The sequence below is a fragment of the Triticum urartu genome, chromosome 1A (assembly GCF_056163025.1).
Source record: "Triticum urartu cultivar PI428250 chromosome 1A, HENAU_Tu73, whole genome shotgun sequence".
Taxonomy (NCBI): Eukaryota; Viridiplantae; Streptophyta; class Magnoliopsida; order Poales; family Poaceae; genus Triticum; species Triticum urartu.
In genome coordinates, this window is record NC_141873.1 from 180600274 (window position 1) to 180618378 (window position 18105).

General features: G+C 44.7%; 1 protein-coding gene across 1 annotated transcript; it reads left to right on the top strand.

Annotated features, from left to right (window-relative positions):
• The first annotated feature begins 6007 nt into the window (after window positions 1–6007).
• Window positions 6008–13055, top strand: LOC147990528 (uncharacterized). The gene is made up of 2 exons (XM_087538269.1): window positions 6008–6848; window positions 13003–13055. Exons 1-2 carry the CDS (start codon window positions 6008–6010, stop codon window positions 13053–13055), a joined length of 894 nt encoding a protein of 297 aa, XP_087394395.1.
• The last annotated feature ends 5050 nt before the right edge of the window (window positions 13056–18105 follow it).

Sequence of the window (18105 nt, forward strand, 5' to 3'; positions counted from 1 at the left end):
TTGTCATTACGGTTTGACTGATAAAAGATCTTCGTAGAATATTTAGGAACCAATATGAGCATCTAGGTTCCAATATTGGTTATTTACCGAAGAGGTGTCTCGGTCATGTCTACATAGTTCTCGAGCCCATAGGGTCCGCACGCTTAACGTTCGATGACTATTTTGTATTATATGAGTTATGTGATTTGGTGACCGAATGTTGTTCGGAGTCCTAGATGAGATCAAAGACATGAAGAGGAGTCTTGAAATGGTCGAGAGGTAAATATTCGTATATAGGACGATAGTATTCGGACACCAAAAGTGTTCTGGGGGTATCGGGTACGTATCGGGTCACTGGAAGGGGTTCCGGGAAAACCCCGACAAGCTATAGGGCCCTAATGGGCCAAGAGGGGAAACGCACCAGCCACTAAGGGGCTGGTGCACCCCCCATATGGGCTAGCCAAGTTGGAGAAGGAAAGGGGAAGAAGGAAAGGAAAAGGGGAATAGGATTCCCCCTTTCCCTTCCTACTCTGAATAGGAATAAGAAATGGGGAGGCCAAATTGGGAGGACCCCACGTAGGATTCCTCCTACTTGGGGCGCCCCCTTGGCTGCCTATCCTCCCCTCTAACCTATATATATGTGGGGGGGACCGCTATAACACACAACAAACATTGTTAGTCATGTGCGGCGCCCTTCTCCACAGTTTACGCCTCCGATCATATTCACGTAGTGCTTAGGCGAAGCCATGAGTGGATCACTTCACCATCACCGTCACCACGCTGTCATGCTGACGGAACTCTCCCTCGACACTTTGGTAGATCAAGAGTTCGAGGGACGTCATCGAGCTGAATGTGTGCAGAACTCGGAGGTGCTGTATGTTTGGTGCTTGATCGGTCTGAACAAGAAGATTGACTACATCAACCGCGTTTTCAAACGCTTCCGCTTTCGGTCTACGAGGGTACATGGACACATTCTCCCCGTCTCGTTGCTATGCATCTCCTAGATAGATCTTGCATGAGCGTAGGAATTTTTTTGAAATTGCATGCTACATTTCCCAACAAAGAGGAGCTGCCAAACGAGGCGCCCAAGTAGGAGGAATCCTACTTGGGGTCCCTCCCAAGCCGCGCCTCCTTTCCTTATTTGGAGTGCAGGGAAAGGCAGGGGAGGGTGGCACCCCCTTCCTTTCTCCCATGAGAGGGAAAGGCAGGAGGGGCTAGCCCTCCCCCTTTTACTTCCCTAGGGCTGGCCAAACAAGGGAGGGGCGCACCAGCCCCTTTTTGGGCTGGTCTGTCCCTCCTTTGGCTCATAAGGCCCATAACATGCCGGGGGTGCCCGGAACCCCTTCCGGTGACCCGATTCCTTCCCGGTACGTCCTGAAATACTTCTGGTGTCCAAATACCATCGTCCTATATATCGATCTTTACCTCTCGACCATTTCGAGACTCCTCGTCATGTCTGTGATCTCATCCAGGACTCCGAACAACATTCGGTCACCAAAACATATAACTCATATAACACTATATCGTCAATGAACGTTCAGCGTGCAGACCCTACGGGTTCGATAACTATGTAGACATGACCGAGACACCTCTCCGGTCAATAACGAATAGAGGAACCTGGATGCCCATATTGGCTCCTACATATTCTATGAAGATCTTTATTGGTCGAACCGATATGGCAACATACTATTGGGGAACATAGTATTTCAATTTTTTTCCTACGATCACGCAAGATCTATCTAGGAGAAGCATAGCAGCGAGCACGGCGAGTGTGTCCACGTACCCTCGTAGAACGAAAGAGGAAGCGTTTAGTAACGCGGTTGATGTAGTCAAACGTCTTCGCGATCCAACCGATCCAAGCGCCTCCGTGTTCAGCACATGTTCAGCTCGATGACGTCCCTCGAGCTCTTGATCCAGTTGAGGACGAGGGAGAGTTTTGTCGGCACGATGGCGTGCTGATGGTGATGATGAAGTTACCAATGCAGGGCTTCGCCGAAGCACTACAATGATATGACCGAGGTGTGTAACTGTGGAGGGGGGGCACTGCACAGGGCTAAGAGAAGACTTGGTGTGTCTTTGGGGTGCCCCCTCCCACGTATATAAGGAGGGAGGGGATGAGAGGTGGCTGGACCAAGGGGGGTGCGCCAAGGGGGGAGTCCTACTTGGACTCCCAGTCCAAGTAGGATTTGGCCCCCTCCTTTCCTTTCCGGAGAAGGGGGGAAGGGGAAAGAGGTGGAGGAGAAGAAGGAAAGGGGGTCCGCCCCCAACCCTAGTCCAAATCGGTTTGGGCTTGGGGGCGTGCCTCCACCTGGCCGTCGCCTCCTCTCTCCACTAGGGCCGATGAAGGCCCATTAACTACCCCCACCCCCGCCCCGGGTGGGGGGGGGGGGGGTCTGGTAACCCCCCGGTACTCTGGAAAATATCTGAACCTTTCCGAAACCATTCCGGTGTCCAAACATAACCTTCCAATATATCAATCTTGATGTCTTGGCCATTTCGAGACTCCTCGTCATGTCCGTGATCTCATCTGGGACTCTGAACAAACTTCAGTTCATCAAATCACATAACACATAATACAAATCGTCATCGAACGTTAAGTGTGCAGACCCTACGGGTTCGAGAACTATGTAGACATGACCGATACACATCTCTGGTCAATAACCAATAGCGGAACCTGGATGCTCATATTGGCTCCGCCATATTCTATGAAGATCTTTATCGGTCAAACAGCATAACAACATACCTAGTTCCCTTTGTCATTGGTATGTTACTTGCCCGATATTCGATCATTGGTATCATCATACCTAGTTCAATCTCGTTACCGGTAAGTCTCTTTACTCGTTCTGTAATGCATCATCACGCAACTAACTCATTAGTCACATTGCTTGCAAGGCTTATAGTGATGTGCATTACCGAGAGGGCCCAGAGATACCTCTCCGATACATGGAGTGACAAATCCTAATCTCGATATATGCCAACTCAACAAAAACCATCGGAGACACCTTTAGAGCATCTTTAGAATCACCCAGTTACGTTGTGACGTTTGATAGCACACAAGGTGTTCCTCCATGAAGGAAATATGCCCTAGAGGCAATAATAAAGTTATTATTTATTCCCTTATATCATGATAAATGTTTATTATTCATGCTAGAATTGTATTAACCAGAAACATAATACATGTGCGAATACATAGAAAAACAGAGTGTCACTAGTATGCCTCTACTTGACTAGCTCATTGATCAAAGCTGGTTATGTTTCCTAGCCATAGACATGAGTTGTCATTTGATTAACGGGATCACGTCATTAGGAGAATGATGTGATTGACTTGACCCATTCCGTTAGCTTAGCACTTGATCGTTTAGTATGTTGCTATTGCTTTCTTCATGACTTATAAATGTTCCTATGACTATGAGATTATGCAAGTCCCGTTTACTGGAGGAACACTTTGTGTGCTACCAAACGTCACAACATAACTAGGTGGTTATAAAGGTTCTCTACAAGTGTCTCCGAAGGTAATTTTTGCGTTGGCGTATTTCGAGATTATGATTTGTCACCCCGATTGTCGGAGAGGTATCTCCGGGCCCTCTCGGTAATGCACATCAGTATAAGCCTTGCAAGCAATGTGACTAATGAGTTAGTTGTGGGATGATGCATTACGGAACGAGTAAAGAGACTTGCCGGTAACAAGATTAAACTAGGTATTGAGATACCGATGATCGAATCTCGGGCAAAGTAACATACCGATGACAAAGGGAACAACGTATGTTGTTATGCGGTTTGACCAATAAAGATCTTCGTAGAATATGTAGGAGCCAATATGAGCATATAGGTTCCGCTATTGGTTATTGACCGGATACGTGTCTCGGTCATGTCTATATAGTTCTCGAACCCATAGGGTCTGCACGCTTAAAGTTTGGTGATGATCGGTATTATGATTTTTTGTGTTTTGATGTACCGAAGGTAGTTCGGAGTCCCGGATATGATCACGGACATGACGAGGAGTCTCGAAATGGTCGATATGTAAAGATTGATATATTGGACGACTATATTCGGACACCGGAAGTGTTCCGAGTGGTTTCGGATAAAAACCGGAGTACCAGGGGGTTACCGGAACCCCCCGGGGAGTTAATTGGGCCTCATGGGCCTTAGTGGGAGAAGAGGACAGGCGACCAGGGCAGCAGCACGCCCCCTCCCCCTCTAGTCCGAATTGGACAAGGAGGGGGGCCTTTTTCCTTCTCCTCCTCTCTCCCTTCCTTCCCTCTCCTACTCCAACAAGGAAAAGGAGGAGTCCTACTCCCGGTGGGAGTAGGACTCCCCCTTGGCGCGCCCTCCTCCTGGCCGTCCGCCTCCCCCTTGCTCCTTTATATACGGGGGCAGGGGGCACCCTAGAACACACAAGTTGATCTGTTGATCTATTCCAGCCGTGTGCGGTGCCCCCCTCCACCATATTCCACCTCGGTTATATCATAGCGGTGCTTTGACGAAGCCTTGCGTTGGTAGCAACATCATCACCGTTATCACGCCGTTGTGCTGTCGGAGTTCTCCCGTGAAGCTCTGTTGGATCGTTGTTCATGGGACGTCATCGAGCTGAACGTGGGCTGAACTCGGAGGTGCCGTACGTTCGGTACTTGGATCGGTCGGATCGTGAAGACGTACGACTACTTCAACCGCGTTGTGCTAATGCTTCTGCTTTCGGTCTACGAGGGTACGTGGACACACTCTCCCTTCTCGTCGATATGCATCACCATGATCCTGAGTGTGCATAGGATTTTTTTTGAAATTACTACGTTCCCGAACAGTGGCATCCGAGCCTGGTTTTATGCGTAGATGTTATATGCACGAGTAGAACACAATTGAGTTGTGGGCGATACAATTCATACTGCTTACCAACATGTCACACTTTGGTTCGGCGGTATTGTTGGATGAAGCGGCCCGGACCGACATTACGCGTACGCTTACGCGAGACTGGTTCTACCGACGTGCTATGCACATAGGTGGCTGGCAGGTGTCATTTTCTCCAACTTTAGTTTAACCAAGTATGGCTACGCCCGGTCCTTGAGAAGGTTAAAACTACACTAACTTGACGAACTATCATTGTGGTTTTGATGATTAGGTAAGAATGGTTCTTGCTAAGCCCGTAGCAGCCACGTAAAACTTGCAACAACAAAGTAGAGGACGTCTAACTTGTTTTTGCAGGGCATGTTGTGATGTGATATGGTCAAGGCATGGTGCCATATTGTATGAGATGATCATGTTTTGTAACCGAGTTATCGGCAACTGGCAGGAGCCATATGGTTGTCGCTTTACTGTATGCAATGCAATCGCCCTATAATTGCTTTACTTTATCACTAAGCGGTAGCGATAGTCGTAGAAGCAATAGTTGGCGAGACGACAACGATGTTACGATGGATATCAAGGTGTCGCGCCGGTGACAATGGTGATCATGACGGTGCTTCAGAGATGGAGATCACAAGCACAAGATTATGATGGCCATACATATCACTTATATTGATTGCATGTGATGTTTATCTTTTATGCATCTTATTTTGCTTTGATTGACGGTAGCTTTATAAGATGATCTCTCACTAAATTTCAAGATAAAAGTGTTCTCCCTGAGTATGCACCGTTGCCAAAGATCGTCGTGCCGAGACACCACGTGATGATCGGGTGTGATTAGCTCTACGTTCATCTACAACGGGTGCAAGCCAGTTTTGCACACGCAGAATACTTGGGTTAAACTTGACGAGCCTAGAATATGCAGATATGGCCTCGAAACACCGAGACCGAAAGGTCGAGCATGAATCATATAGCAGATATGATCAACATAGTGATGTCCACCATTGAAAACTACTCCATCTCACATGATGATCGGACATGGTTTAGTTGATTTGGATCACGTGATCACTTAGATGATTAGAGGGATGTCTATCTAAGTGGGAGTTCTTAAGTAATATGATTAATTGAACTTAAATTTATCATGAACTTAGTACCTGATAGTATTTTTCTTGTCTATGTTGATTGTAGATAGATGGCCCGTGCTGTTGTTCCGTTGAATTTTAATGCGTTCCTTGAGAAAGCAAAGTTGAAAGATGATGGTAGCAATTACACGGACTGGGTCCGTAACTTGAGGATTATCCTCATTGCTGCACAGAAGAATTACGTCCTGGAAGCACTGCTGGGTGCCAGGCCTGCTACAGATGCTGCTGATGATGTTAAGAACATCTGGCGGAGTAAAGTTGATGAGTACTCGATAGTTCAGTGTGCCATGCTTTACGGCTTAGAACTGGGACTTCAACGACGTTTTGAACATCATGGAGCATATGAGATGTTCCAGGAGTTGAAGTTAATATTTCATGCAAATGCCAAGATTGAGAGATATGAAGTCTCCAATAAGTTCTATAGCTGCAAGATGGAGGAGAATAGTTCTGTCAGTGAACATATACTCAAAATGTCTGGGTATCATAATCACTTGACTCAACTGGGAGTTAATCTTCCTGTTGATAGTGTCATTGACAGAGTTCTTCAATCACTGCCACCAAGCTACAAGAGCTTCGTGATGAACTATAATATGCAAGGGATGAATAAGACAATTACTGAGCTCTTCGCAATGCTAAAGGTAGCAGAGGTAGAAATCAAGAAGGAGAATCAAGTGTTGATGGTCAACAAGACCACCAGTTTCAAGAAAAGGGGTAAAGGGAAGAAGAAGGGGAACTTCAAGAAGAACAACAAACAAGTTGCTACTCAGGAGAAGAAGCCCAAGTCTGGACCTATGCCCGAGACTGAGTGCTTCTACTGCAAACAGACTGGTCACTGGAAGCGGAACTGCCCCAAGTATTTGGCGGATAAGAAGTATGACAAGGTAAACAAAGGTATATGTGATATACATGTTATTGATGTGTACCCTACCAGAGCTCGCATTAGCACCTGGGTATTTGATACTGGTTCTGTTGCTAATATTTGCAACTCAAAACAGGGACTACGGATTAAGCGAAGACTGGCTAAGGACGAGGTGACGATGCGCGTGGGGAATGGTTCCAAAGTTGATGTGATCGCCGTCGGCACGCTACCTCTACATCTACCTTCGGAATTAGTTTTAGACCCAAATAATTGTTATTTGGTGCCAGCGTTAAGCATGAACATTATATCTGGATCTTGTTTGATGCGAGACGGTTATTCATTTAAATCTGAGAATAATGGTTGTTCTATTTATATGAGTAATATCTTTTATGGTCATGCACCCTTGAAGAGTGGTCTATTTTTGTTGAATCTTGATAGTAGTGATACACATATTCATAATGCTGAAGCCAAAAGATGCAGAGTTGATAATGATAGTGCAACTTATTTGTGCCACTGCCGTTTGGGTCGGTGTAAAGCGCATGAAGAAACTCCATACTGATGGACTTTTGAAACACTTGATTATGAATCACTTGGTACTTGCGAACCATGCCTTATGGGCAAGATGACTAAAACGCCGTTCTCCCGAACAATGGAGCAAGCAACAGATTTGTTAGAAATCATACATACTGATGTATGTGGTCTAATGAATACTGAGGCTCGCGGCGGGTATCGTAATTTTCTCACCTTCATAGATGATTTGAGCAGATATGGGTATATCTACTTAATGAAACATAAGTCTGAAATATTTGAAAAGTTCAAAGAATTTCAGAGTGAAGTGGAAAATCATCGTAAAAGAAAATAAAGTTTCTACGATCTGATCGTGGAGGAGAATATTTGAGTTACGAGTTTGGTCTATATTTGAAACAATGCGGAATAGTTTCACAACTCACGCCACCTAGAACACCATAGCGTAATGGTGTGCCCGAACCTCATAATCGTACTTTACTAGATATGGTGCGATCTATGATGTCTCTTACTGATTTACCGCTATCGTTTTGGGGTTATGCTTTAGAGACGGCTGCATTCATGTTAAATAGGGCACCATCAAAATCCGTTGAGACGACGCCTTATGAACTATGGTTTGGCAAGAAACCAAAGTTGTCGTTTCTTAAAGTTTGGGGCTGCAATGCTTATGTGAAAAAGCTTCAACCTGATAAGCTCGAACGCAAATCGGAGAAATCTGTCTTCATATGATACCCAAAGGAAACGGTTGGGTACACCTTCTATCACATATCCGAAGGCAATACATTCGTTGCTAAGAACGGATCCTTTCTAGAGAAGGAGTTTCTCTCGAAAGAAGTGAGTGGGAGGAAAGTAGAACTTGATGAGGTAACTGTACCTGCTCCCTTATTGGGAAGTAGTTCGTCACAGAAACCGGTTCCTATGACACCTACACCAATTAGTGAGGAAGCTAATGATGATGATCATGAAACTTCAGATCAAGTTACTACCAAACGTCGTAGGTCAACCAGAGTAAGATCCGCACCAGAGTGGTACGGTAATCATGTTCTGGAGGTCAGGTGTAACACCCTCGATGCGACTATATCTCCCACGTGTCGAGGCACGACTTAGAGGCATAATCGCATTGAAGGCATATGTCGTAAGTTAGGAAATCTTCACAACATCCCATGTAATATAGATAATAAAAGGGGAGATAACATAGTTGGCTTACACTCGCCACATCAATCAAGTACATAAATAACATTACATCATCCAAACACTCATGGCCCGACTACGGCGCCAAAATAAAAGATAACCCAACATGCGACACGGTCCCGATCACCCCCAACTGGGCACCACTACTGATCATCAGGAAAGGAAACATAGTATCGTTGAGAGTCCTCGCCGAACACCCACTTGAGCTCGAGCGCGTCACCTGGAGCGGAATCATCAGGCCTTGCATCTGGTGTAATAGTAATCTGTGAGCCACAGGGACTCAGCAATCTCGCACCCTCGCGATCAAGACTATTTAAGCTTATAGGTAAGGCAAGGTAAATATATGGAGCTGCAGCAAGCGACTAGCTTATGTGGTGGCTATCCTGTTCGCAAAAGAGAGCGAGAAGAGGAGGCAAAGCGCGAGCGAGAAACTAGAGAGCAACCTGCGCAAGCATTACTCCAACACCGTGTCCACTTCCCGGACTCCGCCGAGAAAAGGCCATCACGGTAACACACTCAGTTGATTCATTTTAATTAAATTAAGGTTCAAGTTATCTACAACCGGACATTAACAAATTCCCATCTGCCCATAACCGCGGGCACGGCTTTCGTAAGTTCAAATCCCTGCAGGGGAGTCCCAACTTAGCCCTTGACAAGCTCTCACAGTCAACGAAGGAATAGACCTCTTCCCGAGACGTTCCGATCAGACTCGGTACCTCGGTTCTTCAAGACACTTCGACAGGTTAAAACAAAACCAGCAACACCGCCCGAATGTGCCGACAAATCCCGATAGGAGCTGCACATATCTCGTTCTCAGGGCACACTCAGATGAGCTCTCCATACAACTAAAACCAAACCTCGAGTTTCCCCGAGGGGGCGCTGCACAGGACTCTAGTTTGAACCAACACTCAGAGGAGCACTGGCCCAGGGGGGGCTAAAATAAGATGACCCTCGGGCTCCGGAAACCCAAGGGAAAAAGAAGCTAGGTGGCAAATGGTAAAACCAAGGTTGGGCATTGCTGAAAAAGCTTTAATCAAGGCGAACTATCAAGGGGTTCCCATTATAACCCAACCGCGTAAGGAACGCAAAATCCGGGAACATAACACCGATATGACGGAAACTAGGGCGGCAAGAGTGGAACAAAACACTAGGTGAGAGGCCGAGCCTTCCACCCTTTACCAAGTATATAGATGCATTAAGATAACAAGATAATATAATGATATCCCAACAAGTAAATAAATGTTCCAACAAGGAACGGCCTCCAATCTTCACCTCCAACTAGCAACGCTATAAGAGGGGCTGAGCAAAGCGGTAACATAGCCAATCAATGGTTTGCTAGGACATGGTGGGTTAGAGGTTTGACATGGCAATTTGGGAGGCTTGAAAGCAAGTGGTAGGCATCGTAGCATTGGCATAGCAAAAGAGCGAGCAATCTAGCATAGCAAAGATAGTAGTGATTTCGAGGGTATGGTCATCTTGCCTGCAAAGTTGTCAGAGTTGACTGGATCCTCGAAAGCAAACTCAACAGGCTCCTCGTTAGCGAACTCGTCTCCCGGCTCTACCCAAACAAGACAAACAAGCAACAAGGACACAATCAACCACGTGCAAAGCTCAAACAATATGATGCAAAGATAGCATGCTATGCGGGATGCGATGCGGGATACATATGCAAGATTTGACAAGGGATGCATGAACCTGGCCTCAAATTGAGAATCCAAGGGTTCCACTGGAAATATGAGATGAAATCGCTTGAAAACGATATAAAGAACGCCGGAATCGGAGTTACGGTTTGAAAATGGCAAGCGATTCAAATATGACACCGGTCTGCGATTTACAGTAAGTAGCCATCTAAATGCAAAGAGAAGAACAAGCTACAGCACTCAAACATGGCATGAAAATACATGGTAGGGATGCATTCATGATGCTTAACAAATGTCTAGCACTGAGCTACGGCCAATTCATCCATTAACAGGTTCAAACAAGCATGGCAAAAATGCATATGGCAAACAGATTTCAGACTTAGTGAAATTAACACTTGTCTGGAATTTCAGATCAGGTAGCACTCTTCGGAGCATCAAAACTACATGCTACAGGACCTGAACATGGAAAAGTAAAGCATGGCATGGAGCTACTCAAAGATCTTAACAAAAGTCCCTTAGTGACCTTGAGCCAAAAGGGATTAGAAAATACAATTGCAAGCATGTGAACATGGCAAAAACATAATCAGTTCTCAGACTTGGTGAAAAACTGGAGCATGCTGAAACAGATATCAAGTAGGCATGTTTACGAGCTCGATGCACTCACTACGGAGCAAGTCATGACAATATAAGCATACACCAATCACGAATACACAAAATTCAAGCTAGACATGGCAAGAACAATAGCATAGCATGCACGGATCAACTACAACATCCTCGGCAAAATCGCTAACAAGTAGACAATCTGCCCAGATTCACAAAGTAGCAAAAGTAGAGCTCGATTGACTCAAGCTATGGTGCTCCATAATTGCAAACAAAGACATGGATGGATATAGCACTACAAGATTAACAAAACATCCTTACTGATCATCCTCAAAAGAGGCACGGATCACTAGGAAACAACAAGAACATATGGCCATATGAGATAAACAGCTCAAGGACTTAGTGGAAATGCTAAGTCCCTAAAATCAGAATTACCAAGTGCCTCACTTTGCAAGCTTGTGCTAGTCACCACACACATCACAAAAATACATGGGTTGCACCTCTGGAAAGATGGCAAAACCCTTAACAAAACATATGTAGAGCTCTGGGGCATATCATGCACACAATAATCATGGCAAAAATGACAAATCTCTAAATGGAGCAGCAGATCTGACAATTATCTCAAGTAGCCCTCTTCTAACAGCATTTTGGGCATCAAGACGAACTCAAATGAAAATGATGCAATGGAATGAAATGATGTACTCTTTGAGATGAACATTTTGATATGCTATATTGCAAAAACGGAGTTACGGATGCAAAGTTACGACGTGACGAAAAACGCAAAATAATTAGGGTTAGGAGGGGAAAGTCAACCGAGTGGATCTCCTCAGATCCAGATCTGCACGCTTCCCGAGGCGGTCGCCGGAGAACACTGTAGATGCCGACGAACTTGCCGGAGAGGAGAGGCCGGCCGGAGGACTTGCCGGAGTTGGGGAGGAGCGGCCGGAGCGGCGCTCCGCGGCGATGGGCAGGGCGGCTGGCGAGCTTGCGGCGGCGCGGCGACGACCCGCGGCACCGGCCGGCGAGGAGGTTGGCGCCGGAGGGGAGCCTGTCGCGGCGGAGCGGCGAGGATCGCGGCGGCGTCGGGCGCCGGACGCGGGTAAGGAGGCTGCGGGGCGGACGGGCGCGGGCGGCGGCGATTTCGGGCTTGCGGGGGCCCGACGTGGGCCTGGCGGGCCGGGGGCGCGAGGTGGCGGCGCCTGCCACATGGCGCGCTACGAGTGTCGGCGGTGCTTTGTCCGGCGGACTTCGGACATGATCGGCTGCGCGCGAGGGGTGGATCTAGGGTTTCGGAGGAAGAAGAACGGGAATTTCGGAGGGGGTCTTTATATAGGCATAGGAGGAGCTAGGAGAGTCCAAATGAGGTGCGGTTTTCGGCCACGCGATCGTGATCGAACGCTCTAGATGATGGAGAAGGTTTAGGTGGGTTTTGGGCCAAATTGGAGGGGTGTTGGGCTGCAACACACACGAGGCCTTTTCGGTCCCTCGGTTAACCGTTGGAGTATCAAACGAAGTCCAAATGGTATGAAACTTGGCAGGCGGTCTACCGGTAGTAAACCAAGGCCGCTTGGCAAGTCTCGGTCCAATCCGGAAATTTTTAATCCCCACACACGAAAGAAAGGTAGTAAAGACTACCGGAGGAGAACGAAGCACCGGAATGCAAAACGGACAACGGGGAAAATGCTCGAATGCATGAGATGAACACGTATGCAAATGCAATGCACATGATGACATGATATGAGATGCATGACAACGATAACAACACACGGAGACAAAAACCCAAACCCAAGAAAATAAAATAACTTAACGCCGGAAACGGCAAGAGTTGGAGTACAAATTGGGAAAATTACATCCGGGGTGTTACATCAGGTTGCTAGACCATAACGAACCTATGAACTATGAGGAAGCGATGATGAGCCCAGATTCCACAAACTGGCTTGAGGCCATGAAATCTGAGATGGGATCCATGTATGAGGACAAAGTGTGGACTTTGGTTGACTTGCCCGATGATCGGCAAGCCATCGAGAATAAATGGATCTTCAAGAAGAAGACCCACGCTGATGGTAATGTTACTGTCTACAAAGCTCGACTTGTTGCAAAAGGTTTTCGACAAGTTTAAGGAGTTGAGTACGATGAGACCTTCTCACCCGTAGCGATTCTTAAGTCCGTCCGAATCATGTTAGCTATTGCCACATTTTATGATTATGAAATTTGGCAAATGGATGTAAAGACTGCATTCCTGAATGGACTTCTGGAAGAAGAGATGTATATGATGCAACCTGAAGGTTTTATCGACCCAAAAGGTACTAACAAAGTGTCAAGGCTCCAGCGATCCATTTATGGACTGGTGCAAGCTTCTCGGAGTTGGAATAAACGCTTTGATAGTGTGATCAAAGCATATGGTTTTATACAGACTTTTGGAGAAGCCTGTATTTATAAGAAAGTGAGTGGGAGCTGTGTAGCATTTCTAATATTATATGTGGATGGCATATTGTTGATTGGAAATGATATATAATTTCTGGATAACATAAAGTATACTTGAATAAGAGTTTTTCAATGAAGGACCTCGGTGAAGCTGCTTACATATTGGGCATCAAGATCTATAGAGATAGATCAAGACGCTTAATTGGACTTTCATAAAGCACATACCTTGACAAAGTTTTGAAGAAGTTCAAAATGGATCAGACAAAGAAAGGGTTATTGCCTGTATTACAAGGTGTGAAGTTGAGTAAGACTCAATGCCCAACCACTGCAGAAGATAGAGAGAAAATGAAAGATGTTCCCTATGCTTCAGCCATAGGCTCTATCATGTATGCAATGCTGTGTACCAGACCTGATGTGTGCCTTGCCATTAGTTTAGTAGGGAGGTACCGAAGTAATCCAGGAGTGGATCACTGGACAGCGGTCAAGAACATCCCGAAGTACCTGAAAAGGACTAAAAATATGTTTCTCGTTTATGGAGGTGACAAAGAGCTCATCATAAATGTTTACGTTGATGCAAGCTTTGACACTGATCCAAACGATTCTAAATCGCAAACCGGATACATATTTATATTAAACGGTGGAGCAGTCAGTTGGAGCAGTTCTAAATAGAGCGTCGTGGAGGGATCTACATGTGAAGCGGAGTAATTGCTGCTTCAGAAGCAGCAAATGAAGGAGTCTGGATGAAGGAGTTCATATCCGATCTAGGTGTCATACCTAGTGCATCGAGTCCAATGAAAATATTTTGTGACAATACTGGTGCAATTGCCTTGGCAAAGGAATCCAGATTTCACAAGAGAACCAAGAACATCAAGAGACGCTTCAACTCCATCCGGGATCAAGTCTAGGTGGGAGACATAGAGATTTGCAAGATACATGCGGATCTGAATGTTGCAAACCCATTGACTAAGCCTCTTCCACGAGCAAAACATGATCAACACCAAGGCTCCATGGGTGTTAGAATCATTACTGTGTAATCTAGATTACTGACTCTAGTGCAAGTGGGAGACTGAAGGAAATATGCCCTAGAGGCAATAATAAAGTTATTATTTATTTCCTTATATCATGATAAATGTTTATTATTCATGCTTGATAGAGGCGAGGTGTCCCAATCTTTCGATGAGATGATAACTATCGATTTGGTGGAGATGACTTTGACGATCCAACTACAAACGTGCACGACGTTGTGCCTTAGCAATCTCTAAACCAACTCCGAGAGGTTATTGACCACGTTGGAGCACAATCAACCTGACCATGAAGGTCTATTCCTGCAAGCAATTGAAGAACAAGCAAGAATATGATTAAGTAATCTGAATATTGCGAGTATGGACGAAGTATTTATAAAAGTGGGGTTTCGTAAGTGGTTTGGTCTGGTCGTTGGACACAAATGAAGTACACGAAGTTGCAACGATGGCTAACTTTTAACTAAATAAAACCCAAAGTCTAAACGACGCCCTAAGGGCTGTATATATGGAGGAATAGGGGGGAGTTTCGTGGCCCTTGGAGGGCGGGTCCAAAATGAACCCTAACTCTTGTTTCCCCACACATACAGACTCTAAAAACAGCGTATACGTAAGTATTTCGAAAATACATGGGCCTGGCCCAATAATAAGGTGACGCAACACCTAGAATAACCTCTGGACGAAATTTATGAAGTGGCATCTTGTATATTTCGTCCAAGGCTTCATGCACTCCTTATGGTGGCTTCAAAGTCCTGAAATCATCACTTGTAACTCCGTTCTTGATCCCCTTGCGCATGCCATCATCTCCATGCTTGGTCTTGCTCCAGTGTTCATCCCTCTTATCCATGCCAGGCCCTTCATTTGTAAGCAAAACAAATGTATCCAATTAAGGCAGCATCATATTCTCATGAACATTAGAATCATTACCAAGAAACGAAAGTACCTGATAATTTAATTGGCATGCGCGAGCTCTAGTAATTGGTCCAGTATGTATAGCAGCAGGGGCTGTGGGTGTAACAATGGTATTGATGTCCTCATCATCCTCCCCTTCTTGAAATGAAGTCGTCCTCAATGTAAGCTCATCTTCCTCACCCAAATAAGGCTTCAAATCTGCAATGTTAAAAGTGGGACTAACCCTAAAATCTGCAGGGAGCTCAAGTTTATATGCATTATCATTTATTTTCACTAACACCTTAAAAGGACCATCCGCACGTGGCATTAGCTTTGATTTGCGCAAATTAGGAAATCTATCCTTACGCAAATGTAACCAAACAAGATCTCCAGGTGCAAACATAACATGTTTTCTACCCTTATCTCCAGCATGTTTATATTTATCATTCATACGCTCAATGTTTTCCGTAGTTAACTCATGCATTTTTAAAATTAATTCAACACATTCTTTAGCATCAAAATTAACCTTCTCCGAAGATGGAAGAGGCAACAAATCAATAGGTGCACGAGGTAGGAAACCATACACAATTTCAAAAGGGCACGTCTTAGTAGTAGAATGCAATGAACGATTATAAGAAAATTCAATATGAGGCAAGCATTCTTCCCACATTTTCTTATTATTCTTCAAAACAGCCCTAAGCATAGTAGACAATGTTCTATTGACTACTTCAGTTTGTCCATCAGTTTGGGGGTGACAAGTAGTTCTAAAAAGCAGTTTAGTCCCAAACTTAGCCCATAAACATCTCCAAAAGTGTCTAAGAAATTTAGTATCACGATCTGAAACAATAGTATTTGGCACACCATGCAAGCGAATAATTTCACGAAAGAACAAATCAGCATCATTAACACCATCATCGCTTTTATGACATGGTATAAAGTGTGCCATTTTTGAGAACCTATCCACGACAACAAATATGCTATCCCTCCCCTTCTTTGTTCGAGGTAAACCTAAAACAAAGTACATAGATATATCCTCCCAAGGAACACTAGGTATAGGCAAAGGCATATATAAACCATGAGGATTGAGTCGTGACTTAGCTTTGTGACATGTAGTGCAGCGAGCAACAAAACACTCAACATCCCGTCTCATCTTTGGCCAAAAGAAATGTGTAGCAAGTATATCCTCCGTCTTCTTGACGCCAAAGTGTCCCATTAGTCCTCCTCCACGCGCCTCCTGCAACAACAAAGGATGAATTGAGCTAGCTGGAATGCATAGCTTGTTAGCACGAAACACAAATCCATCGTTAAGAACGAACTTGTTCCAAGTTCTCCCTTCCTTACAATTCTGCAATACAACTTAAATTCAGCATCATGAACATATTGATCTTTGATGGTCTCCAAACCAAATATTTTAAAGTCAAGTTGTGAAAGCATAGTATAACGACGAGACAATGCATCAGCAATAACATTTTCTTTACCCTTCTTGTGTTTAATGGCATAAGGGAAAATCTCAATGAATTCAACCCATTTAGCATGTCTATGGTTCTGTTTTGCTTGACTTTCAATGTGTTTCAAAGATTCATGATCAGAATGTATAACAAATTCCTTGGGCCATAAATAATGTTGCCATGTTTCTAAGGTCCGAACAAGAGCATATAATTCTTTATCATAAGTAGAATAGTTCAGACTAGGCCCACTCAATTTTTCAGAAAAGTATGCAATAGGTTTGCCATCTTGTAATAACACACCTCCTAATCCAATTCCACTAGCATCACATTCAAGCTCAAAAGTCTTATTAAAATCAGGAAGTTGGAGTGAAGGAGCATGTGTCAACTTATCTTTCAATACCGTGAAGGCTTCCTGTGTGGTACCCCAAACAAAAGGCACATCCTTCTTTGTAAGCTCGTTGAGAGGTGCAGCAATGGTGCTGAAATCTCTCACAAAACGCCTATAGAAACCGGCGAGGCCAAGGAAACTCCTCACTTGTGTGACTGTTTTGGGTTGCGGCCAACTCTCAACAGCTTCAATCTTGGCTTTATCAACTTCAATTCCCCGTGGAGTAACAACATAGCCAAGAAAAGATACTCGGTCGATGCAAAAGGTGCACTTTCCAAGGTTACCAAACAAACGAGCATCACGTAGAGCAATAAAAACATCACATAAATGTTCCAAATGTTCCTCCAAAGATTTTCTATAAATCAATATGTCATCAAAGTAAACTACCACAAATCGTCCAATGAAAGCACGTAAAACATCGTTCATTAACCTCATGAAAGTACTAGGTGCATTAGTTAACCCAAAAGGCATGACTAACAACTCATATAATCCAAACTTAGTTTTAAATGTTGTTTTCCATTCATCTCTACAATATTCTCCAAAGTTGATTTGCATAGTGGCGAGGTGTCCCAATCTTTCGATGAGATGATAACTATCGATTTGGTGGAGACGACTTTGACGATCTGACTACAAACGTACACGACGTTGCGCCTTAGCAATCGCTAAACCAACTCCGAGAGGTTATTGACCACGCTGGAGCACAATCAACCTAACCACGAAGGTCTATTCCTGCAATCAATCGAAGAACAAGCAAGAATATGATTAAGCAATCTGAATATTGCGAGTATGGATGAATTATTGATAAAAGTAGGGTTTCATAAGTGGTCTTGGTCTGGTCGTTGGACACAAATGAAGTACACGAAGTTGCAACGATGGATAACTTTTAACTAAATAAAACCCAAAGTCTAAATGATGCCCTAAGGGTTGTATATATGGAGGAAGAGGGGGGAATTTCGTGGCCCCTAGAGGAGGGGTCTGAAATCAACCCTAATTCTTGTTTCCCCACACATACGGACTCTTAAAACAGCCTATACCTAAGTATTTCGAAAATACATGGGCCTGGCCCAATAATAAGGTGACGCAACACCTAGAATAACCTCTGGACGAAATTTATGAAGTGGCATCTTGTATATTTCGTCCAAGGCTTCATGCACTCCTTATGG

Coding starts and splice junctions, on each gene's coding strand:
- LOC147990528 (XM_087538269.1), top strand. CDS start 6,008: ATGGCCCGTGCTGTTGTTCCGTTGAATTTTAATGCGTTCCTTGAGAAA. Junction 6,849..13,002: donor GTATGACAAGGTAAACAAAG/GTATATGTGATA, acceptor ATGGATGTAAAG/ACTGCATTCCTGAATGGACT.